This window comes from Garra rufa, chromosome 6 (genome assembly GCF_049309525.1).
Source record: "Garra rufa chromosome 6, GarRuf1.0, whole genome shotgun sequence".
Classification (NCBI taxonomy): Eukaryota; Metazoa; Chordata; class Actinopteri; order Cypriniformes; family Cyprinidae; genus Garra; species Garra rufa.
The window spans coordinates 5,358,231-5,384,999 of NC_133366.1; the positions used below are offsets into that span (position 1 = coordinate 5,358,231).

The 26,769-nt window shown below is 37.4% G+C and overlaps 1 protein-coding gene across 1 annotated transcript; it reads right to left on the reverse strand.

The window, feature by feature from the left end:
- Positions 1–618: 618 nt before the first annotated feature.
- Positions 619–2,512, reverse strand: LOC141336354 (GTPase IMAP family member 9-like). Its single transcript, XM_073841927.1, has 2 exons — positions 2,482–2,512; positions 619–1,625 (listed from the first exon to the last, which is right to left on the reverse strand). Exons 1-2 carry the CDS (start codon positions 2,510–2,512, stop codon positions 619–621), a joined length of 1,038 nt encoding a protein of 345 aa, XP_073698028.1.
- Between the last annotated feature and the right edge of the window lie 24,257 nt (positions 2,513–26,769).

Consider the following 26,769-nt stretch of genomic DNA (forward strand, 5'->3'; position numbering starts at 1 on the left):
TGTTGATAAGAGGCTTTACAAGTTAGATATCCCACCAATATTTGACATCTTTCAGTTCGGTCAGAGAACTTAAATATTGTTTCAACAAACTTCCTTGATTTCAATTTGTTATGGTAAAGACCTTGACTGGTGCCCCAAACTAAAATAGAAAGAAAAATGGTCATTTGGTGTACTCATAACTGTTACCTTAAGTGATGTGTGATCCAAAAATGACAACACCATATGAGATATAAGTAATATCTACATCATCGACATCATATGGCTCTGGATTTCTACTCAGTATGACTATATATTAAAGATAAATGTAATAATCCTGGTAAAACATGTTTACACAGATAAAATGGGTAATAACTTCCAGTCACAATTATTTGAGTAATTGAGCCGACTGACTGAACAATACAGTTATACAGTTATCAATTCAATGACATTGTTAAAAATGGCTGTACTGTACTGAAGAGCTAGAGCCTACATGAACATAAAATCAATAAAGTGAAAGAATAAGCCCTTTTATAACAGCACATTACAAGACAGTAAAAGAGCAGTTACAGCTTTGTAAAAGAGTGTCTCACAAGCATAGGAATAGAACGGGAGGACAGTAGAGGCCTGTAAATTTCACACTCATGGTCTAAATTTTCCTGCTAATGCAGATGCTCCTCTATATCCCACTCTCACTGATGTTGCTGCTGTTCCTCCTGCTACTCTTGCAGCTGTTTCTACTCCTTTAAATACTACTTTTACTACTAGTACTGCAGCTCCTCCTACTGCTGACATTATTGTTGATGTTCCTGGTATTAGTATTGCTGCTATGTTTGTTGATCCTCCTGTTGCTGTTGCTATTTTTGTTACTGTTGATCCTCCTGCTGCTGTCACTGCTCCTCCTGCTGCTACTGCTACTCCTCCTGCTGTTGCCACTGCTGCTCCTCCTCTTAATGTTGCTGCTATTAGTCCTCCTGCTACTGCTGCTGTTGCTGTTAGTGCTATTTTCCCATAGTATTTCGGTTTTTGTTTAAAAGCTTCTTGTCCATTTTTTTTAGCTTGTTTATACATTTCATTAGTGTAGTGCTGTTCTCCATTGATCCTCATATTTTCATCAATCTTCTTCATCAGTTCAGTGACCTGAGAACGGTTCCTCATGTTCTTATTGTTAAATGAGTGAAATCTGCCACCACACTCATTAACAAAAGCCTGGAGATCTTTATTTTCACTGATATACTCATTTAATGTTTTTTCCTCCAGCATATCATCATGAGTAAACAGAATGATAGTGAAGTGTGCAGCTTCTTCTCCAAAGTTTTCCTTAATCCAATCCACTGTGTTATTCTCCTCCTCTGTGAATCTCACACCCAGTCTGATGACCAGCAGAAAAACACGAGGACCTGGAACAGACATTTTAACACATCTTACTATTTCAGCCTTCATTGTCTGTTTTGTCATTGTCGTGTCAAACAGGTCTGGAGTGTCGATGACTGAGATGATCCGATCACCAATCTGTGCTTCTCCTCTCTCACAGGTCTTAGTCATTGATCCTGGTAAAACAGCCTTGCTAAAACACTCTCTGCCCAGGATGGTGTTTCCCGTTGAACTCTTTCCTGATCCAGTTTTACCCACCAGAACAATCGTCAGACCTGATAAATAGTGAGAAGAATACATTATATACTGGGATATGCTCCAGTTCTCATGTGACCTTACAGAGTATATGCAATGTGTAGATAATAGACAGATGTTTAGATGTTTTATTTGTTATTCAAAAATTATTACTAAATTATTACAATTTCAAATTTTCATTTTGTCAGTAGATTATTTGGTTAACATATATTAACTTATATCTCAGCATATTTAAATAATTGTGTAACAGAAATGAGGATAACTTAATCTGTAAACATGTTATAATGAAAACGTGTATAATGACATCCTTTGTTCAGTGGAACAGAGAAAGTATGTAATTATTTATTTAATAATATATTTATTTATTTATTGAAATTCAGTGCAAATCATTATAAAGTGAAAATTCTGATGAGTCCACCATTATTGTTCTTGCTCTCAACATTTCTGTTTTCACAAATGAAAGTATTTTATTAGAATATGAGTTAAGAATGACAGAATATTATTTTAGGGTGAACTAACCCCTTAACCAGTTAAACTGGTATTACTTCATAAGGGAGTGTTTCTGTGTCTCATCACTGCTATGGCCTACGAAAGCAAACAATAGTGTGGCCTCAGCAAAGACACAGGGTTGGAAACAGTATTATCAGAATGTATGTGTCATATCTTAATACGATATCACAATATGCATATCTGATTACTGTAAATAAAATGGACAGACAGACAGACAGACAGACAGACAGATAGATAGATAGATAGATGATAGATAGATAGATAGATAGATAGATAGATAGATAGATAGATAGATAGATAGATAGATAGATAGATAGATAGATAGATAGATAGATAGATAGATAGCATGCATTATTCAGTACTTACTAGGTGGTTCATCTATGCTGTTTCTTCGCATCTTGCCTTGAGTTTAAATGTATAATAACATGTAGGTAAGTAAAGGCAGCTTCATTCAAAAAGGTTTATTTTTCATGATAGCGTCTATCAATGCAATTCTCTCTGGGTCTGCTCTGTTTAGGATGGTGTTTCCTTTTGTACTGTTTTTTTGCTCCTGTGCATTTAACAGCACAATATGCAAACCATCTTGTTGTCCCATTGGATCTGCTCCTTTTTGAAATACACATAGCATGTCAAAAAGTATTTTAAAATACTGTTTTGAACACAAATGTTAACAACAATATTTAACACATAGGAATTACTTTAATCTCCATAATTGTACAATTATGGAGTAAAATAAATCATTATCAATTAATATAATCATTAGATATACATTCATCTGGAAATCTTTCAAATTCACAGGCAACAACAGCATGCAATTGCTGAAATACAGATACAAGCAGTGTAAGGATTCTCTACACAATTTTTTCACAATGAAAATAAATAAACTTATTTGAAACAGTTGTTTGGTGATGTAACCCCCGAATCCCCTTTTTATTGTAAATTAATAGAAATACATTTAGTGGGAAAGTTTGACTGACCTTTAAAAATATTGATTCTGCTGTGTGTTGTTGAGAGCGTCTGCCTGCATGAACTGAATACCAAACTCTGAAAGCACTGGAGCACACCTATTTTCTTTGTAACAGATGCTAACAAAATTCTATTCATCCTCATCTCTCTCAATTTCAGTTTCAAAGTACTTTATCATTTCTCATTGACTGAACTTTATCGTTTCAATTTCACAATGCATGTTAAAATCATGAAATAGGCCTATATTATGGACACAAGAGAAATACATAAAGTCATAATGGCATCAGCTTGTGAAAGTCAGTCTAAAATAAATAACTTAATATGATACTTACACTATAGTACTTACACTTACACAGCTACAGCAATTTGAAGTTGTACATAATGATCTAAGATTGGCTTTATTGTTTATAATTACCAAACAGTCAAGTTATTTGTTAGGTTAGTAAGTCTACATTTATTATGTAGCTAAATAAAATCTGTACATAGACTTCTGTTCCCCTCAAATCTGTCAGAAACAAGTTGCACAAACATAATATCACTCCAATATTCTCCATAATTAGTGTGTATATGTAAATGCCATGACATACTGTGGCAGTGGTACTTATTAGGAATCCTGTGTGTAATGAGTTAAAAAGTGCTACTCAACCTGTATCAAAATACAAAGCATGTTGGTTGTTTTGGGTGTTGTCACATCCCCGGACTTTCATGTTGGTTTCTCCCATTCTCCCCCGCAGTTCAGAGTGTGTTTGGTTTCTCCTTCATTGTCTCCACCTGGATGTGTAATCAGTCTGTGTATTTAAGGTGTGTGTTTTCCCCTGTATTCTTGTCGGTCTTTAATGTTACCACTCAGTGTTCCTGTGTCTGCCTGTTTCCCATTGGATTTATTAAATGTACGTCTTTTTATTACGTCGTTGTTCGTGTGTTCCTGCCTGATCGTGACAGGTGTGTTAACATACAACCACATGTTTAAAAAATAACCCAACGTTTTAGAAAATAACCCAACATAGTGACCCAATATGTACAACTCATCTATTGGGTTAAACAAATAACCCATCGTTTTTTGCTGTGTATAAACTCTACTAACCTGTATCAAAAGTCCATGATCTCTGTGTAGTTAAAGGCGGCCATACACGGTGCGAATTCGGACAGTCGGAAGACCGTATGGCCACGCACACATCACAAGTGACTGAAGCAGTGGTACACGGCACAATTTTAAAACCTGCCGATTTCCGAGGCAATCAAATTCACGAAGTTAATCTTCTGCAGCATTTCCATAACCTTAGAGTGGTTCTTCATTGGTCTTCTATCTGGTATCTAATCTTTTTTTTTCTTTCAGCTCTATTAAACCAAAGTTGAGGACACATAAATGCACAACTCGCATTTCTGATACTGTAAATAAGGCAAAAATATGGCTGAAAGCTTGATAAATTATAGCATGAATTATTCAGTACTTAGTGGAGGTTGATCTATGCTGCCCCTCCACATCTTACCTTGAGTTTCATTTGATTTATGATCATTTGTGCATAGCTTTTTTTTATTGCAGTTGATTTCAAAAAGGTTTATTTCCATAACATATTTTAGTAATGCATTTTACGTTGTATCTACTCACAGTGTCATTTCTATTGCTCTCTTTCTTTCTCCAGCCACACCCAGCAACAGAAAACACAAATATGTATGTTGTCCTGCTCCTTTTTAAAACACATACTTTACTTTCACTGAGGTTTTAACCTTGTACACATGCAGTTAATATCATTTGAGGTGTGTAAATATATTAGAAACATACAAATTAAGTTATTTAATGGAATACAGGGGCTGAAGATTCATACTTGTACATATTTTACTTTTCTTAAAAGAATAAATAAACTTACTTGATGCAGGTGGCTGATGGTGTAAACTGAACTTGACATGCAGTTCAGTGATGAGGAGAGAACAAACAAACTCATAAAATCTAAAAAGATTAAAAGACATTTTATGCATACTCACTTGATACAAACACTAGAATGAACAAACATGCCCATACAGGATTTACCTGTGAAGAGATAATGCAGTTTATACTTTAATTTTGCAAATACTGGAAAAAATAAACAAGTGTCCCAAACAAGAGAACATTTTATTCTTTAGTGCAGTGCATGTATAACAAAGCCCTTTGAAACTGCAACAGAGAGAGAAGGAGCAGAATCTCTCTCTATTGGTGCACTAGGTGTGCATTATTGCTAGAAAGAGTACAGTTATGCTTTTTAAATAATTACTGTTCACAGTTACATTCTGAGCTTATTTTAAATTAATGAAGAGAGTTTCAAAAGGAACAAAAGAAACTTGATGATTCTGTCTATGAATGCAGTGCACTTATGTGGGCAGTCTAGATGCTATATTTATTTAGATAATGCAATGGCTGGTTGTGTTTCACTGTCGGTACATGCAGGTTTCCAGAGGCTGGATTCCGCTGAAATGTTTATTCAGTCTTTCATTGCTGGCTGCTGACAACTTGTACTTTAATTTTCCTTGACCTTTCTTTATGGTTGAATTACACATATCTTTGTCAGGATCAAAAGCCCATTATGCTCAATTGATCAGGTTTATTAAATGTACAAATTTAAAGATTTAAAATACTGGATTAGGTTTAAAATACTTATGTCAATGTTACTTTAACCAATACAATAAAAGCCGATGAATGCAGTTAGCTGTCAAGATTTTGCAATGTGCTAAAGTGTATGCAAACTATAAAATGAAAGATGATGATTACAGGCTGTAAGTTTAAAGGTGACCAGAAGTCTGAGATAGGTGAGAAATGCAAATATCTCCTGGGTGTGAAAAAGTCCCCCACTTAATTTGTATAACCATATTTTAGAGCACGCTCATGGACCCACATATGGGCGCAAATGCATTTGCTATTTAAACAACGTAGCGCATGAAATCTATAACTTGTCGGCTGCATACAGGAATCGGTGTACGATTTCTGAAGATTTCAATTTTTGATTCCCAACCGTACACCTGACCACAAATCATGTTATAAAAGCTTTTGAGGCAATAAGAACTAACATTTAAAGACAAGAAAATTATTAATGATGGAAGCTGTCACATTTGTCAGCCAAGTCTATTTCTCTTTATCCACAAATTAGCTCAGATGAATTTCCTTAACAAGTACAAAATAAACAAATTAGCTGTGGAAATATGAGCTTAAGTCTATTGTTTCTTCCACAAATTTGTATTCAAATACAAATGTATAGCTAACAATAGCTCACATGTCCAGTTCGAAGTGCATTTGTATCATATGTGTTAAAGCATCATATGTGTATTTCAATATCAGGGTTTTAACAGTTTATAATGACTTCAAGAGGACTGTGATGGTTGAACTGTGCACATACAGTTTTAAGGGGTTATTTATGTTACAGATTAAATACAGAAATGCTGTGGAAGATGACATGATTTTAAACTGGGGTATTCCTCTGGGAATCAAGGTCAGTCTGTTATGGATTTTTTTTCTTTCTTTTGTTGACATGAACAAAATGCAATGTTTGCACATGCATGTATTGTATTAATTATTATGTATTATGTTTTATTTATTAAGATATTTGTAACAACATACATTAAAATAATACAGGAAAATGTTTTAACAAAAACTCAAGCTAATACATATTGACTTTAATTGCTACATCAGATGTTCATTTAGTTATTTTAATAGTTTAGTTTTAAATCAGAGTAGCTATATACTGTAAAATGGTTCCTTACAGCAGAAACAGTCAGCTTTCTGAGCTCAATAAACAAAAAAATACAATTTCGATTTACAAATTCACAATTTACAACTAAACAATTATGATGCTATACAATGCTAATTCATTTCCCTTCACCATGCACACATGACACAATTCTTAGGTTTTCTATTTGCCAGCATTCACTTGAAATCATTTAAGTTTGATTACTCTGAGGAATATGTAAAAATATGCTTTTCACCCTTCACCAAACAAAACCCACAATGTTTATAAAAGAAAGAGACTAAGTAAAATAGATTATGAGATTTACATCAATATTACTACAGCACTTAAATAAGACACTCGCATAATGTTTTTACAGAAGAACAGGAGCTTAATAAAATAAGATTTTTTTACAGCTAAAGCAGTTACAGTTTAATATAACCGTAGTTTAACAATTTTAATTGTATTCATTTTTTACTAGCATTAACTCCATACTGTATTCTGCTTTAATATTAAGTAACAAAAACTATTAGTCTGTAAAAAAAAAAAAACTCCACCAACAAAATGGTGTATGCAATTAAAATACAGTTACTTACTCTACATCAGTAGTATTTAAATCTGTAATATTAAGTACATTTTATAACATATTTTAATAGTATTTGCAGAATGATTACTTACAAATCTTAGGTTGCTTTGTTGCTCTGAGCCCAGAGTTAGACTCATACACCAAGCCTGTGCCCAAACACATATATCTCCCCACAATACAGATGAAAAGCGGTTTGTGAAGTAAGTCTGAATTCACAGTATTCATAAAACAGTAGGTCTTACTGTACTTCTGCAAAAATTCTGAAATTCACAGCTAAAGGATACCTTACCGTCCGCAGACCATGGGAGGATGGCTACAGAAGAAAGGCTACAGCAAAGCACAGCTGAAGGCCCAAACAAAGGAAAGATGTGCTTAGAAAGGTATAAATCTGATGTGAAATATTCAGACTCTGCCTGAAAGATAAGAAATCATCTTCACATGGTCTGTGAGAAATGTGAGGAGTGAAGGTTCAGTCATTCATATACTGTAGATCTTAATTAGTTTGGAGTTTAAAAAAAAAAAAAAAAAGTACAAGAGCATTTTAAAATGTCATCTTGGAAGCAAATAGAAAATTGGACAAACGAACATGGTTGATATATTTAAAATACTTGTGCATCATCAATTATTTTAATTACTTCAATAATAGTACACCTTTGAAAAAAATCAATATGGGTCATTTTCACCCCTTTTATGCATTTTTATTTGTTTGTTTGTTTGTTTTTTGTTTCATGCATTCTTGGTTTAATATGATGTTGTGGTCCTCATTGTTTCTTGATACACATTTGATGTTGTTGAGCCCACAGCACTTTTTGTACTGCTGCGTAACCTGGACAAGAATGAGAGGAGGGGAGCTGAGTGAATTCATCAGATCAATTCAACCTCTTGTTTATTACAAACAAGTAAAGGTCAAAGTGTTTAAAGAGACTTGAGCTGAATTCGAAGCAAATACTGAAGCTTTAGTTTTATTCCATATACTGTCTTAGTATTTTTCTCTGAAAAAAAATAAAAAATAAAATAAAAATAAATAAATAAATAAATAAATACTAATATTGGCTTGAGAATGTGGGGCATAAAAACTGGGAGTAGTTTTGAAAGTTTGGAGTTTGAAATGATTCATTGTATGCAGAAAAACAGACAGAGAGTAGATCAACAGATTTCTTTCTGATTAAATGTAAAAAAAAAAAAAAAAAAAAAAAAAAAGACAGTTCACAAGTTCACACTTACATATAATAAACTGAGAATGGGTTAAGCGTATTTGGCGAGCTGTCCGATGGAAGGGCTCCAAGCTCGGAATTTTGGCCCGAACTCAGAGTACCCCCCGGTTAGGACAGAAAATGGTTGTAAGTGTGGTGAAGGGGTGGTGGAGGGATGCTAAAAAACTGTCAAGGAACAGAGGGAAGGCTGTGGTATAAATACACATCTGTTAATTAGGTTGATTACTGATTGCGTTCCCCCTGTTCATCCAGGTTAATTATCTGAACGTGCTCCTCCCGAACTTTGTTAATAAAACATCATTTTGAATAGTTTGGCTTATTTGTACATTCTATGTCAGGAAGGAGATGGAAGAGTAACAGTTTAAACTGCTTCTGACATTCTTCTCTAAATGTCACAGATTACCAAAATAAGAACAGGACCTCTGGACTTCACGTCCAGATTTATCAGGGACTATGGTGGTTAATTGAATAAATGTCTGAGCTCATTGTTGAGGCCACAATAAATTAGAAAAATCAAAGTTCAAGATCAGGAAGAGGATCTCCAACACCTTACTGCCATTAGTGTAGAAACCCAGAATCCAGGAGCAACCAAGAACCACAAACTGAGCCAGTGTTGAAATAATATTAGAAGAGTTAACTTTTTAATTTGTAAGTAATGTTTGTTTATCAGATTGTTACAAAACTGTTACAAAAGCCCCAATCTGTTTTATTTCCTTTTAAATAAATAAATAATAAAACAACAACTCACTCTTCCCTGTTGTAGCCTTGAGGACCCAGCATGAAACGACCACGCATCCAATCACACACAGGCCTCCATTTATAAAGGACAAAAGCCAACAGGGCCAAGAACACCAGCCCCACGATCACACCCACCGAAATCGCCAGATATAGCAGCGAGTTGCTCTGAGAAAACATGACAGAGTACATGAGTGTTAAATCATGAGTGCTGTTCCTCACTGTTCACTAGAAATGTTGATCACCTACTATGGAAGTGATGTTCATGAACGATTCATTCAATTTGAACTAATATTTAATATGACTCGGTGAGTCTAGTCTTTTCAGTGAGGGGTTTGTTCAAGATACCTACATATAATAAAACAGCATTCAGTTAATAAAATGTAATGTTTGTGTTTGTTGTAAAATAATAAGCCAGTACGCGGCAACATGACAAAAGAACAAAACTCAAATACAAAGACTTAAGAAATGATCTTATAATTTTTGTTTCCTTTACAGACTGTATTCAGTTTATAGGGATGTGATGTGACGAATGAATGATGCAGATCAGGAGGTGAGGAAAACTGTCAGAGTGCACAACCAACAATGAATTAGTTGTTTCCATTTCTCATAATTTGGCCTTGGTTGATTCTAGTTTAAATGCATTAACATTAGCATGTCTTATTTCGAAATGTGTAAGTACATGTGTTGTGTAATTTCACTATTAACATTTAACATTTTAATTATATTCTGCTAAAGTAAACAAAATAGATTTGTTTGTTTTAATGAATGATATCCAAAGATCTGATCTTCACATTACTATACTATAGATTAGATTTGAATAATGCTAGTGTGTTCAGTGCTTCAATCATTTGAGGAGGTTTGACTTGTTCTCCATCGTACCTCTGGTGGGCAGCTGGTTTGCACGAGCGCAAATGTCGACAGATGATCACAGGAACACACAGTGTAGCTGCTGTTGGTCTCTATAACAGAACAGCCATCTACAATCCACTTGCTGATCTTCCAGTACACACAGGACAGAGAACTGCTGGGATCAAACTCCTGCAAACAGAAGAATGAACATAAAGAAAATATTAAAACACTGAATATTAGGTGTTTTCAGATGTTCATCTGTGTTTAGTTTGGACAAAACCACATTTTAGTCTCTTACTCTGATGTGTCTGAAGGTGAAGTTGACTGGTTTGGTGAGTGTAGTGTTGGTGGTTTTGGGAAGAGTAACTGAGATCACAGTGGACATCATGGTTTTAATCGTGTCTTTTGATGTCTTGAAGAAGTCTGGCTTCAGTAGATTCTCCATCATGTTGTAGCTCATGAAAGCCACAGCAGCTGATTCTGAGTGACAGAAACAGAAATGCAAAACTATGTTAAAACAACAATCAATAATACGAATCTACAGTACATGCAATGCTTTAAAAAAATACAATCAAAAAAGTTGGTAAATGCGGTTTAGGGGTAATGGTATGCCATCTCTCTTATTATAATTGTTATGTATTAATTTAATTATTTTTTCACATTGAAATATTTAACTTACTTTTATTGTTGTTCTTGGCAATCCCAATGAGATCGATGTCCACAGAAGAATTTGTTGTGTCAAGTCGAGGAATTTTATCTAAGGTGACGTTTGGTCCAACCATGAAGACTTGACACTCTGATTAAACACAAAAGCAAAACCCTGTAATTATCACCATAAACTGCACTGACTTAAACTTTCTCTTTTGAAGGTTTGGTAAATATCTTGAGAAGATTGATTGCTTTGTTTTTGTATGCTTAAGGCAGCAAAAATTCACATACAGAGAATATATTGTGGCCTCCAAAAACCATGATCTTCACTGTAAGTGAACCTCTGTTTAATGTTTTCTTTTCTCATGGATAATAAGGATGAGGCTATTTCAAAACATTTCTACCTAATAATGGATGCATTTTCCCCTAAATACTGACCTATGACATCAACACAAAAAGATACAGGCTTTGTTTTCTGCTCTCTTTTAAAACATTCATAACTCTACATAATTCTATAGTTATATCCATGTATATATCATAAGAAGTCACTGTCACATTTTTATAATCAGTAATAATTGGATCTCCACTTACCTACAGCAGGAAGAGTAAAACTGACACTGTCACTTGCATCTGTCGGCTTCACAAATGTAGAAATGAGTTTCTCGCTGGTTTTTAACAAAAGGTTTCCATTAGAGGCTAGTTCAGTTGGGTTTCCTGATGACAATAACTCTAAAATCTTCTCTGAAGTGCTGAAGGCCACAGTCAAAATGCTCTTCACAGTCTAATTTATTTATCAGAAAAATAGTTACTGTACATGTAAATATCAAGAGAGTCATTAAAACAGCAATGTTATGTCAAACATATATTATATTGATTTGATGATTTTTCTCTTGAAGACTTACAGTCAAAGGAAGCCCTTGGGCTGTAATGTTCTCTAATTGCTCAAGAACGTTTTGAAGACATCCTTCTGAGCTCTGATTCTGAAATCACAATTGAGATTACAAATAAAACTGAAAGTACACTGTGTAAATTGATAAATTCATCTTACCCAGCATTGATCCGGCAGTGTGATTATCAGACCTGAAATGAGAAAATTCATCAATACAACATGAGTAGAGTAAAATCAAACACCACATGATAGAAACATTGGGGTTGGGGTTGAGATGTTAGACTCACAGAAGCAGGAGGACAAAATGCTACTGTAGCATGTACAGGTGTCCTTATTACCATAGCAGTAACAGTTATTACTCCAGCATTGGATTTCATATTGGTTTCGGTTTTGATATCTCCAGAAGTAGAAATCATGCATTGTTGTGTTGCAGTACATGCGATACTGAGCACCAGTGCAAATGTATAATGTGTCATAAAGCACACAGTCATAGACTGGACTAACTGCTGCAGGGATAGTGATGTTATAGCCATAGTTTGTACAGAAGCAGGATGACAAAGTGCTACTGTAGCATGTGCAGGTGTTCTTATTACCAATGCAGTAACAGTTATGATCAGAACAGAAGTGATAGTATTTATCATAATAGATAAAATGTACACTTGTGTTGCAGTACATGTCATACTGAGCACCAGTGCAGATGTATGTGTCGTCATAAAGCACACAGTCATAGACTGCACTAACTGCTGTAGTGAGAGAAGTGATATTGCCGTAAGTCTCACAGAAGCAGGAGGACAAAGTGCTACTGTAGCATGTACAGGTGTCCTTATTACCAATGCAGTAAAAGTTATTACTCCAGCATTCATATTCATATTGGTCTTGGTAATAATTTATCCAGTAGTAGAAATGATGCATTCTAGTGTTACAGTACATGCGGTACTGAGCACCAGTGCAAATGTAGGTGTCGTTATAAAGCACACAGCTGGGGTCTGTGACTGGACTAACTGTTGCAGTGAGAGCAATGCTATTGCCGTAAGTCTTACAGAAGCAGGAGGACAAAGTGCTAGTAGAGCATGTACAGGTGTCCTCATTACCAATGCAGTCACAGTTATAATTTACACACTGGTACTGGACTTGGTACTGATATCTCTGGTAATTGAAACCATGCATTGTTGTGTTGCAGTACATGAGGTACTGAGCACCAGTGCAGATGTACATATCATTATCAAACAAACAGTCAGGGTCTGTGACTGGACTAACTGCAGTAGGGAGAATGGTAATGTTCCTGTAAATCTCACAGAAGCAAGAGGACAAAGTACTACTGTAGCATGTACATGTGTCCTTACTACTAAAACAGTAACAGTTATTACTCCAGCAGTGGTATTGATTTTGCTTCCGATATCTCCAGTAACTAAAACCATGCATTCTTGTGTTGCAGTACATGCGGTGCTGAGCACCAGAGCAGGCGTATATGTCATTATAAAGTTCACAATCAGGAACAGTGGCTGGATTGTGTAATGAAGAGAGAGTTACATTATAGCCGTAATTTGTACAGAAGCAGGATGAATTATGACTGTTGCACCAACAGTAGTCCTTATAAAAAAACACAGTAACAGTTACTACTCCAGCAATCATAATAGTTATGGTACTGATGTTTGTAGTAGCTAAAATAATGCACTGTTGTGTCGCAGTACATGTGGTGTTGATCACCAATGCAGATGTAAACATCATTAATACGCTCACAGTCCAAAACTGGAATAACTGCTGTAGGGACAGTGATGTTATTGCTAAACATCTCACAGAAGCAGAATGAAGTATTATAGTAGCATGCACAGGTGTCATTATTACCCACACAGATACAGTCATTACTCAAGCACTGGTATTGGCGTTGGTGTTGGTCTCTCTGGTAATCAAAACGATGCATTCTTGTGTTGCAGTACATGTGGTACTGAGAACCGCTGCAGATGTATGTTTCATTATAAAGCACACAGCCATAAACTGGACTAACTGCTGCTCTTGGTTCAGCAGCAGTGGTGGAAATGAAACCTGAGGACGAGAAAGATGTGATCAAATTCAGAAAACACAAACAACCAAACCAGCTTGAATTCCTAGTGTCATGATTTGAGCCTCAGTCCCCCTGGGATCACAAACTCTTGCACCATACATCATGGACTTCATCCCCCACAAGCCACTGCACCCATCACTGCTCACACCTGCAGCTCATTCACACACACACACACACACACACACACACACACACACACACACACACACACACACACACACACACCTGCAGTTTATCACACAGACGGCATATAAGCCACTGTCACACTTAGCTCTGGGCGAAGTCTTGTATTGCCCCGGCTGCATTTCTGAGCGTTTCTTCCCGTGTTTGTTTTCCCGTGTTTTGATTCCTGGACTCCCTCTCGCTGTGATTTTCGCTGCCCGCCCCGACCATTCTGCCTGTGTTTGACTACGATTTCTGCCTGCCCCTGTGTGTTTGTCTGTACTAATAAAATTCTGCAAATGGATCTGCTCGTCTCAGGCCGTCCTTGTGACGCCTAGCATGTTTAGCATATTTCAAATAATCTGAAACATATTTACACTGTTTCACGGTGACATGCATTTCTCAATACTGTGTTGTTTTTCTTTCAACAATTAGCAACACTGCTGGCTCTTAGAACCATACTGTTAATTTGTTTGGATACATTGCATCCATCCTTTAAAATGTACAAAATGTAAAAACTATTTAATTTAGATATGTATGCAAGTCTTCAAGTGAGATTAACTGGTTTGTTAAATTGTGTTCTTTTTTACACAACGGCAAAGAGTTTTTACAATGATTAAGTACTGAGAAATAAGTGTAACCGATTGTACAATATAAAGTTACACATTTCACACTCTGTTTGCACTCACATAGAATATAAGGGATGACAGTCAACAGAGACCATACAGCACCTGGGATAAATATATATATATATATATATATATATATATATATATATATATATATATATATATATATAAATAAAATGTTTTGTGTTTTCTACTATTATAATTTGTTTGAAAACAAATATTGTTTTTCAAAGTAGATCTTTGAAGAGATCACTATTACGTCGCCTTAGAATTATAAGGTTCTATCTACGTTCTGAGCACTTTCGAGATATTGAGCTTCAAAGTTTTTGCATTCCATAGACTTCTGTAGATAGAACCTTTTTTGCTTTCTAAATAAAAGGGCCCAACATATACACAGCTTGCAAAAGAAACATCAAATAATGTAAATAAATTGTCATAGAATAAGAATATGTGAATAACTCAATTTTGACAAAAATATCAGATAGAACCTTATAATTCTAAGGTGACGATTAGGCAATGACTATTTACATGTTCTGCACTGCTAATTGCATTGGGAACGAGAATACCCACGCCGTCCTTGAACATGTCTGGACCCTCAAGGTTGTGCAGGTGTGTTTCACAAGACGCAAGAAGGCCTAGACATTAGCTTGTGATGTCGACTCAAGGACATGAGAGCCCGGAGTGGCATGAACATCCAAACTATAAAATCTTATGAATGTGTGCGGAGAGGACCAACCTGCCGCATCACAAATCTGTTGTAGGGGGGCACCCCTTGCCAAAGCACTGGAAGAAGCGACCCCCCTGGTGGAGTGAGCTCTAAGACCTTTAGGCGAAGCTTGACCGCGCCTCGTAGGCAAGAGCAATAGCATCCCTGACCCAATGAGAGATGGTCTGCTTGGTGGCAGCCGCTCCTCTGTTATGAGGACCATAACAGACGAAGAGTTGCTCTGACTTACGCCACTGGCTAGTGCGGTGGATGTAAGCCTGAAGAGCACGGACTGGACACAGTCTATGAGATTTCTCCTGCTCCGGCATTGTGAACGGTGGAGGACAGAAGGCTTCTAAAATGACCAGATGTACAGCCGAGAATGGCACCTTAGGCAGATAATCAGGATGAGGATGCAAAATCACTTTCACCATTCCTGGGGCAAAGTCTAAGCAGGATGGCGAGATAGACAGAGCCTGCATATCCCCAATTTGTTTCAAGGAAGTTATTGCCATTAGAAAAAAACATTTTTAGAGTCAGAAGTTTATCAGACGCTGATTCTATAGGTTCAAAAGGGGTTTCAACCAGACCCTCAAGGACTATAGCAAGGTCCCATGAAGGGATCTTGGTTTTTACTGGAGGCCTCAGTCTCCTGGCTCCACGAAGGAAGCGGGAGAGCAGAGGGTGCCTCCCGAGTGGTGCCCCATCAATCAGGGCGTGGCAAGCCGAAAGAGCGGCCACATATACCCTAAGAGTAGCGGGGCAAGTGCCTGACGATAATTTCTCTTGCATGAAGTCCAGTACTGAAGCAATCTGGCAGTTAACTGGATCTACATTGTGTGCAGCACACCACCTTTTAAAAGCGCCCCATTTAACGGCATAATTCTTCCTAGTGGAGGAAGCCCTAGCACTTACGATGGTCTCAATAACGGCAGGTGAAAGCCCAGTGTCCCTCAGTTGGTTCCCCTCAGGGGCCAAACATGAAGATTCCACAGGTTGGGCCTGGGATGGAATATCGTTCCGCCCGCCTGAGATAGAAGGTCCCTCCTCTCCGGAATTGCCCACGGCGAGCCGTCGAGGAGAGATATTATCTCCGAGAACCATACTCTGTTCGGCCAACGCGGCGCTATCAATAAGAGGCAAGACCCTTGCTGGCAAACTCTGGCTAGAACTCCTGGGAGCAGAGAAACTGGAGCAAACGCATACAGGCGCATCTTGGGCCATGAGTGCGCCATCGCATCCAGACCCAACGGAGCTGGGCGACTCAGAGAGAAGTAGAGGCGACATTGCGCTGTCTGTTGGGAGGCGAAGAGGTCCACTTCCGCCTGATAAAATCTGGTCCAGATCAGTTTCACTACTTCCGGGTGGAGTTTCCACTCGCCCATCGGTAGTGTCTGCCTGGACAGTAAATCTGCTCCCAAGTTCAAATGCCCTGGAATGTAAACTGCCTTGAGTGACAGTAATTTGTCCTGGGCCCAGAGAAAAATCTGCCTCGCTATTCTGTTCAGATTGCGTGACCGCAGACCTCCTGGGGGGTTTATATAAGAGACTGCTGCTGTATTGTATTTAGCCACAACTGAAACTGTCTCATGTGCAACAGCCCCAAAGGAATCACCGTGGATGCTGATGCCATGAAACCTAACATTGTTGGTACTGACGAACAGTGCGTTCTTGGCCTAGCCTGACTTTGCTCATGGTCTGCCGAAAGGTCTCAATTCGAGCGGGAGACCGCTGCGCCCGCATCGTGATCAAATCCCAAACGATTCCGAAATAAGTCGTTCTCAAGGCAGGAGAAAGAACACTTTTCTTGGTGTTGAGTCTCAACCCTAGAGAAACCAGATGAGCTAACACAATGTCTCGTGATGGATCTCCATCTCTCGCGATTGTGCTCAGAATTGACCAATTGTTAATGTAATTTAAAATGCGAATGCCCTGGAGTCGTAATGGAGCCCTGTGCTGCATCCATGCATTTTGTGTATGTGCCGGTGACAAGGCTAGGCCGAATGGAAGAACCCGAAATTGGTATGCTTCGCCCCCGAAAGCGAACCTCAGGTATTTCCTTTGTTGTGGCAATATTTCTATGTGAAAATATGCGTCCTTCAGATCGATCGTGACGAACCGATCGTGATGTTGAATCTGCGTCACGACCGTCTTGACAGTTAACATCTTGAACTTGAGCGCTTTGACTGAATGGTTTAAGCCTCGAAGATCTAAGATTGGACGCAGCCCCCCATTCTTTTTGGGAACCAGGAAGTATCTGCTTTAATAGCCCGACTCTCTTACTGGAAGAGGAACATGCTCTATGGCTTCTTTGCTCAGAAGATTTTGTAGCTGTTGTGACAGTACGTGCATCAGTTCCGGTTTCACGGAAGTGCAAACCACGCCGTTGAAACGCAGAGGATGACGGATAAATTGGATTTTATATCCTATCTGTACCGAGAAGTGGCGGGGGTGGAGAGGTTTTATGAGGGTATCGGGAAGGGGCGAAGAGATCTTGAACGCGCCACATCCCGCGGGGGACTACCCCCACTGTTAGATGCCAGACCATCAGGACTTTCTCTTTTTGTTAATAAAAGTCCTGAGGTCTGGCTTGGGAGGTTGCTGAGCGCAGCGAGCCTGTCCCCAGTCTCTACAAGGGGGAGCACGCTGAGCCACGCTCTGCTTTTTAACCTCCCTAGATGTTGATGTTGGCAGACGGCCCCTCCCCTTGAGTGCGGCGAGGAAGAAATTGCACAAATGCTTCCTCATGTTTCTTTACCTCCTTATATCTGTCAACAATGGTATTAACCGAGTCTCCAAATAAACCAGAGGGAGAAACGGGGGAATCTAACAGGAAAACACGGTCTTTCTCTTTAATCCCTGTCAGATTCAGCCCCAGATGCCTCTCTGCGCTGATCAAAGCACTCATAGAACGGCCGATGGCGCGAGCCGTTTGCTTGGTCGCACGGAGAGACACACTCAAATCCTTCAATAAATCAGCCTGGTACGCCTGTAACACTGCCATAGTGTGCAATGCAGACTGACGAGCCAAGAGATATGTCATCCCCCTCGTGAACCGAAGAAGCACCGGAGCACGCTTCGAGATCACGAGAGGGGATATTAGGATCTGGTGACGCGGCAAGCGAAAGGGACTGACCCGTCTCTTGCTCGTCATTTAGATCCAAACAAACAAAACAGTAATCGTGTGTATCCAGCTCAGACATGGGACGGGAGCATGGAGGAACACAACGCTTACTGGTTTGTTGACTCATTTTTACTCTTTTTCTCTTTAAACTCTTTGATTTAACTTGAGAGAGAAAAGATAGAAAAGAGTGAAATTTTCTGCACACTGCCTAGCAAAAACTAACTCCTAACAAAGATCAAAAGATGAGTTAGAGAGAGAGAGAGTTCTTTGACGCACACATGCACAGAGTGATCTGAAGACAAAAGACCTGATGATGCACCTTTGGCTCATTTATTTATAGCCTCGTGAGCGTGCGCTCCTATGACGTCACCACACAACGCTATACTGCCGTTGAGTCAATTATATTGACGTTTTATACACAATATTCACAGCTGGTCACTTCTAAAGACGTTCCCAATGCGCTTAGCAGCGCAGCATCGACTGTAGCTTTCAAAAGGGAACAGATTAAACTGATTCTGACATTCCTCTCTAAAAGTCAAAGATTTCAAAAATAAGAACGAACCTAAGTGAAAACATCCAGATTACACATATAAACTGAGTGATGTCTGACCTTATTATTGAGAATGCAAATGAAGAAACCCAGAATCCAGGAGCAACCAAGAACCACACACTGAGCCAGTGTTTTAAACACCATAATAAAAAAAAAACCTAGGCTGGTTGGCTGGTTTAAGATAGAATTAGCTGGTTTTAGGCCAGGGTGGAAAAGTGTCCAAAAACCCTCTAAAACAAGCCTGCTGACCAGCTAAAACCAGCCAACCAGCCTAGGCTGATTTTAGTTTTGTTTTTTTGTTTTTCAGCAGAGAAGGAAAAACAGTTAATGTGTCTTCATTGACTATATATTCTGTAGTCTTGTATTACTTAGTATGTGAAAGTTTCACCAATCTGTGAAACTTCTGCTTTTAGGTTGTTTAGAGTTGAGTTCAGACTGATGATGATGATGATGATGCAGATGAAGAGAATTATGTTTAACTGCAGAAAAATAAGAAATTATCACTTTAGTCTTACTGCTGGTATGGCTCAAACAGGACACAGAAATCTCTAGATAAAACCTTTATCAATCAATTTAAATCCAACAGCATGCTAGAGAAAAATCAATATAACTAAATGATGCTTTCATTTTGAGTAATGTCAGTACAGCTTGTGTAACAGCAAGTTGAATTTGCATCTGTATTTTTAGCAGAAATGTCAGCATTTGTATTTCCTTCTAATCAAATTGACTTAAAAAAACAACAACAACAACTCATTGTTCGCTGCCTTCAGGAACCAGACGGACAGACACGCACATCACAACCAGAGCAACCAAATTTCCAGTCGCACACAGAAATCCACTGCTAAGCATTATTCATACCCTTTGCAAACTGTCACAGTCTATGGTAAAATCCAAAGTTCTATACCATCCCAAATAGTCCAAGCTGTTCTAAAGCATCATAATTACCCTGATTCATTGGGAACAGCTGTTTTAATCAACTCATCAGGTGAAAAACAGAAGCTCTCTGATGTTGGTTTGTGGACAGTCATGGATTTTGGATTGGTTTATTCTAGTCTACACTGCGATTATCCTCTCCGCACATGTTAATATAAGGTCCAACAAGGTTGCATGACTTTCAAAAGCATATACAAATGCACTAAATGACAAATGGCTAGAAACAATATTTATATGTTTATATGTTATCGGTTACTTGATTCATTTGCCTTTATTCTGAAACATGGCTTCTTGCTGTTTTACAATAAGAGTATATATATATATATATATATATATACACACACACACACACACACACACACACTGGTGTTGGTCATATAATTAGAATATCTTAAAAAAAGTTGTAAAAGTTGAAACTTGTGTAATGTATAGATTCATTTCACACAGACTGATATATTTCAAGTGTTTATTTATTTCAATTTTTTATGATTATAACTGACAACTAATGAAAACCCTAATCCAGTATCTAGGAAATTAGAATATTGTGAAAAGGTTCAGTATTGAAGACACCTGGTGCGACACTCTGATCAGCTAATTAACTCAAAACACCTGCAAAGGCCTTTAAATGGCCTCTCAGTCTAGTTCAGTAGGCTACACAATCATGGGGAAGATTTGACAGTTGTCCAAAAGACAACCATTGACACCTTGCACAAGGAGGGAAAGACATAGAAGGTCATTGCAAAAGAGGCTGGCTGTTCACAGAGCTCTGTGTCCAAGCACATTAATAGCTCTCTATTAAGGGAAGGAAAATATGTGGTAGAAAAAAAGTGTACAAGCAATAGGGATAACTGCACACTGGAGAGAATTGTGAAACAAAACCCATTCAAAAATGTGGGGGAGATTCACAAAGAGTGGACTGCAGCTGGAGTCAGTGCTTCAAGAACCACTACACACAGACGTATGCAAGACATTTTCAGCTGTCACATTCCTTGTGTCAAACCACTCTTGAACAACAGACAGCGTCAGAAACTTCTCGTCTAAAGACAAAAAGGACTGGACTGCTGCTGAGTGGTCCAAAGTCATGGTCGCTGATGAAAGTAAATTTTGCATTTCCTTTGGAAATCAGGGTCCCAGAGTCTGGAAGAAGAGAGGAGAGGCACATAATCCACGTTGCTTGAGGTCCAGTGTAAAGTTTCCACAGTCAGTGATGGTTTGGGGTGCTATGTCATCTGCTGGTGTTGGTCCACTGTGTTTTCTGAGGTCCAAGGTCAACTCAGCTGTATACCCGTTTTATAGCACTTCATTCATATGTTTACTTGAAATTAAATTAAAATTCACTGATTATGCTCTGTTTCTATCACAAGAAGAATTTCTCATTAAATTGTTCTGGGTGACAGCCAGAAACTGCTGCATGTTACTGCAATATAACCAGCCAATGGGTGGCATTTCCTGATATTTAGTGTGTGAAGCAGATTCCATTGTATCTCTTATGCAGATCATACAGTCAGACACAACCAAAGAAACTCCTAAACAACAAGAACAAACTGGAAGAGAAAATGGCATCAGCGTATGAAGGTCAGCGTAAATTATTTAAACTATTATTGAACTTTCATATAATACTAATATTTAAATTCCAGACTGTTCTTTTTGATTCTGGTATTGACAGCACTAAAAAAATAAATAAATAAACAAAGTGAATATGCAAGACAATCTGCATTAGTATGGTATAAATTGTACTATACTTAGCATAGTTCAGATTATCAAGTATGATGTTTTCAAAACAATGGAAGTCATGTACATAAGCAAAAATTGTGTGCTAGTAAGGTTGTGTAATGTTTGATTTGATTGCAGAAAAACACATACTGGCAGACTGTAAGCTACTTTAGATAATATTCCCTGCATTGCATACATGAAAATGGCATGTTGTTTATCTCCAGTTTAAACAACACATTCACCACTGCGCATAATAATAATAATAAATAAATTAAAATAATCAAAATAAACAATTAAATTAAAAAATAAAATTAAAACATACTTATATCTTACTTAGTATTTTTGCTTTGGTTTTAGTCAAAATATATCTAAAAATTCTTAAATCAAGATGCATTTACTATAAGCAAAATATTCCTGTTTTTAAGAGCAGTTTCATTCACTCTGTAACTCTATTATTAAAGTACTGTTTAATACATTTTTATTTACCAAGGGAGTTTGGGAACATTATTATTCGTGTTTTTCTTCTGCCACCCTTTACCAATATTATTGTTGGCTGACAGCTATGGCAAACTTTGGTTATTAATGTAATCCTACATGGATCCCTGTATATATAATCTGTATGCTCTCTTCATTTACCACAAGATCTTTGAAGATGCTAAGGAACAGAAGGGGTTTGACATTTAGGAAAAAGTTGTTGATTTGGAAAAAAACCCTTTATTAATAATGCGCATTTACAATATATTAGATCAGCAATAAAGAAGTACTAGAAAATACATCTACTGCAACATACTAGAAATGTGTGACTGTATTAGAGGTCTGCTACCTGACCTGAGCCCAACATGTCCTGAAAATTGTCAAAACATATTTGGCAAATGCTCCAGTACATATTTGTGTTTTGCATTTTGGAGAGCAACAAAGGTTTCTTAATTTGTTTTTGCAGTGTAATGCAGTGCAGTCAATCACAGACATATCTGCTGATTTGTTGAACACAAGAGCCAATCAGTGATGTTAATTTTTTTCAGAAACCGCTTATTAGACCCGATTGAAATAAGAGATTCATTGTGTAGTGTAGAGAGCTTCATTGATTATATCAGAACTTTGTAAGTGTTAGCTTCTTTTTTTTTCGTATATAATAAATAAAAATAATACAAATTAGAGATAAAGAGAGCTAGTGTTGTGCATTATTCATTTATGTGAAAATGTATCAATCATTCAATATCAGTCTGACTATCCATTAACAGAAATAATCACCTCAGAGAAGAAACTATACATATAATTTTGAGGTTTACAGGCCTTGTGTTCATGCCTCTCTCTCTCTTTCTCTCTCAAAACTCATAATGCATACTGTATGTGTTACTTTAACACTCCGTAGAGTGGGACCATATGCGCTTTGAGCAGTGTTAATGTTAATGTTTGCTGTGACTGCACAGTAATGAACCATATGAGATGGAGAGCTAACTATATGTGTAATGCAACAACATACAATACAAAAAGTTACAATAACCAGCAACAATATCTGGGAATGAAAATTGTAAAAATGTTTAAGACCTCCAGCTAATGACATGAACTGTTTGACAGATGATTTACATGATCTGAGGATTGTGCTTCTTGGAATCTCTGGAGCTGGAAAGAGTGCAATAGGAAATGCAATACTGGGCCGAGAGGCATTTGAAGAGAGCAGAACCAGAGAGAGTGAGAAACAGACAGGGATAGTAGATGACAGAAATATCTCCATTGTTGACACTCCAGGATTCTTCAACACTCAGCTGACTGATGAAGAGCTGCTGAAGCAGATGATGAAGAGTCTGTATCTCTCTCATCCTGGTCCTCATGTGTTCCTGCTCGTCCTCAACCTGGAGACCTTCAGAGAGGAGAAGAGGAACATTGTGGAGCAAATTCAGGAGAACTTTGGAGAAGAAGCTTTGCTATTCACTATGGTGCTGTTTATTGGACGGGAACAATTCTCCAGAAGAGTTTTGAATCGAATTACTGAAAGCGAAGAAACACAGAAAATACTGAACTGTTTTGAGGGAAGATTTCATGTTATAAACAACAAAAATGAGTGTGATTCCAGCCAGATCGCAAAACTCTTGAAGAGTATTGATGAAATGATGAAGAACAATGGAGGAAAAAACTATAGCAATGAGATCTACCTGAGAAATCAGAGAAAACTCAGAGAGCAGAAAGAGAGAATGAAACAAGAAGATGTGAAGAAAACACAGGAAGAAAAAGACAAACAAGAACAGCAGAGAGAGATAAATCCAAATGTGGAGACAAAAACCAAAATAAAAGAAGAGAAAATAAAATTAGACAATGAGAAGAAACAAGAGGATGCAAGTAAGTAGAAAGTTTGCAAAAACATTCTCACGCAATTTTCTTGTATACGGATTTATAAACTCAATACAAAATATAGCTTTTCTCTGAAATTGAAAGCCTGTCAAATTAAAAAACTGCATGTTTTGTGATTGAAAAGCTGTAGAAGAGTTTGAATTTGCACCTAGCAAATTAATTTAAGTTTAATTTAAGTTTATAAATTGAGCACTTCATGATATTAAGTTATTGAACAGGAAAAGTCCACTTCAGGAAAAGTTATGAGGGTTAATGACAAAGTTGTATTTGAGAAAAATAATCTGCCAAATTGTTGAATTGTTGATGTGTAAACTAAAGCACGGTGGGAGAAATAAACATTCAATACATCAACATTTTCTTTTAAATAAACACAGTTCCAATGCAGCAATTCTCAATAATTTTGTACCAGACGTTGGTATTAACACAATAAATTTATGCACAAAATATTACAACCCATAAAAAAAAGTTAAAATGGCAAAGGAAAAAAGTATTGAACATGCCTGCTAAAACTGTATTTATTACTTTGTGTAAAAGTCTTTATTTGCTATGACAGCTTCAAGATGCTTCCTGTATGAACAAACTTTAAATCTTGACTATTCCGGGGGACCCTCTTGTGAATCATGGTCTTTATCTTATCTCTATTATCCACAAATATGCTCTATTGGGGATGTCTGGTGACTGGTCATTCCAGCAACTTATTTTCTTTCTCTGGAACCAATTCCAAGTTTATTTATATAGTTTTAGATGGTTGTCCTGCTAGAAGATTCATCTGTGTCTCATCATTATCATCCTGGTGGATGGCAATACCACATACAGGCTTGTCCAAATGTTGTATAGCAAACTTCAAATGAGTTTCAACATGCTTTTTCCTCAATAATAGATCCTCCATTATTGGAGGCAATGGATTGAATTGCCTATTGCTTTCTCCTTCACAACTGTACCTGCTTCCTCCTAATGTTTTAGAAGTGTTGTGCAAGTGGTCCTCGGCTCTTGGGTTACTCTTCTGACTAACCTTTTAACTACCTGAATAGAAATCTTGCGAGGAGCTCCTGTGCATGGCTCATTGATAGTGGTGTTCCTTCCAATTTTGGAGGATGATGGTCCCAATTATGCTTTCAGGAAAATTTAGGACATGTGAAAGGTCTTCTGAGAACTCTTTGCCTCTACCTGTCATTAAATGTTTATATACCTGCATACAGATATGGGTAAACATGTTTCTAACCTATCAACATGCACTAACCCATGCCGATTCTAATTTGCCCCGGTAAGAGGTAGAACTGCTTCTGTGAAAGCAGCTGTTGTCCTGCCTCGCCTTGTGTTATTCCACTTTATTACATATAACTTTTTTATAGATAATAAAAGTTGGATTCATAAGAAATTATGATTTCTTTATCCATGTAGATTTATTGTGGTAATACCAGCATTTGGTCAACAATTCAAGGGAAATACTGCATTGGAGCTGTGTTTACTAAAACAAAGTTGAGAAAAGTAAGAAAGTGGACGTGTTAAATACTTAATTTCCTCAAAGTATTTTTTTCTCATTTCAGCACATCTGATGATTGTGCTGTTGGGTAAAAGTAATGTTGGAAAAACTGCAACAGCAAACACTATCCAGGGCAGAAATGTATTCAGAGTCAATTGGACCTGCACCTGTGAAAAACGAGACGCAGTATTGTCTGGAAGAACCATCTCAATAATAGATACTCCAGGGCTGTTTGATGGCAGGTGGCACAAACACTTACAACATGAACTCAAACGTGATATTGAAAAATGTTTAGAAATGTCTGCTCCTGCTCCTCATGTGTTTCTGCTGGTCATCAGACTGAATGGAGGAGACACAGAGGACGAGAAAAACACAGTGAAATGGATTCAGGAGAACTTTGGAGAAGATGCTGTACGTCACACGTTTGTTCTTTTCACTCATGCTGATTTGCTGAAGGATGAATCATTGGATCTGTATATCAGAAAAAGCACTGATCTACAGTCGCTGGTAAACAGTTGTGGTGGAAGATTTCACTCATTCAACAATCAGGAGAGAAATAACCAAAATCAAGTCACAGAACTGCTGGAAAAGGTTGAAAAACTGGTGAAGAACAACAGAGGAGAACATTACAACAATGAGAAAAGCCAAAGGAAGAAACAAGAGAAGAAAAGACAAAACAATTGTCAAGAAACCATTGAGAGGCAGAGGGACTTAAATGAAGGTAATTCCTTCAGACTCTTGATGAGTAAATATTAAACCATTTATTAAAATTCCTCTGGTTCTTGCATAGCATCTTGTAGGATTTTGTAGAGAAATCTTACATATTTTAGCTAAAATATTAAACAACTTTTGCACATTAACTGAGATACTTAAACTGCATTTTGCCTATCCTTGCTGAGTCTAACACTGCTATGCAACATGTAAAACATTTTTTCAACCTGATTCATTTTCATTTTCTCTAGCAGATCTCAGGATTGTGCTGCTGGGTTTAGTGGGATCAGGAAAGAGTTCAACTGGAAACACCATCCTTGGCAGAAATGCATTCAAAGTGAGTTTTATATCATCCACTCATACCTGTAAGAAACAAGAAGTGGAGATGTCTGAAAGAACTATATCAGTCATCGACACTCCGGGGCTGATAGATGGCTTCTCAGATCATCAACAAACTGAAACTGAGAAAAGTTTAAAAACATCTGCTCCTGGACCTCATGTTTTTCTGCTGGTGATCAACCTAATGGAGGAGAGGAAAACATTGAAATGGATTCAGGAAAACTTTGAAAATGATGCTTTAAATTACACAATTGTTCTTTTCACTCATGCTGACTGGATTACTTTCCTGACAGATGAACCTCTGAATGACT

What these genes read in the sequence shown, in the direction of transcription:
- LOC141336354 (XM_073841927.1), bottom strand. Translation starts at nt 2,512, where the DNA reads ATGCGAAGAAACAGCATAGATGAACCACCTA. An exon ending in CAGCATAGATGAACCACCTA is followed by an intron (nt 1,626 to 2,481) that starts GTAAGTACTGAA and finishes ACTATTTATCAG; the next exon opens with GTCTGACGATTGTTCTGGTG.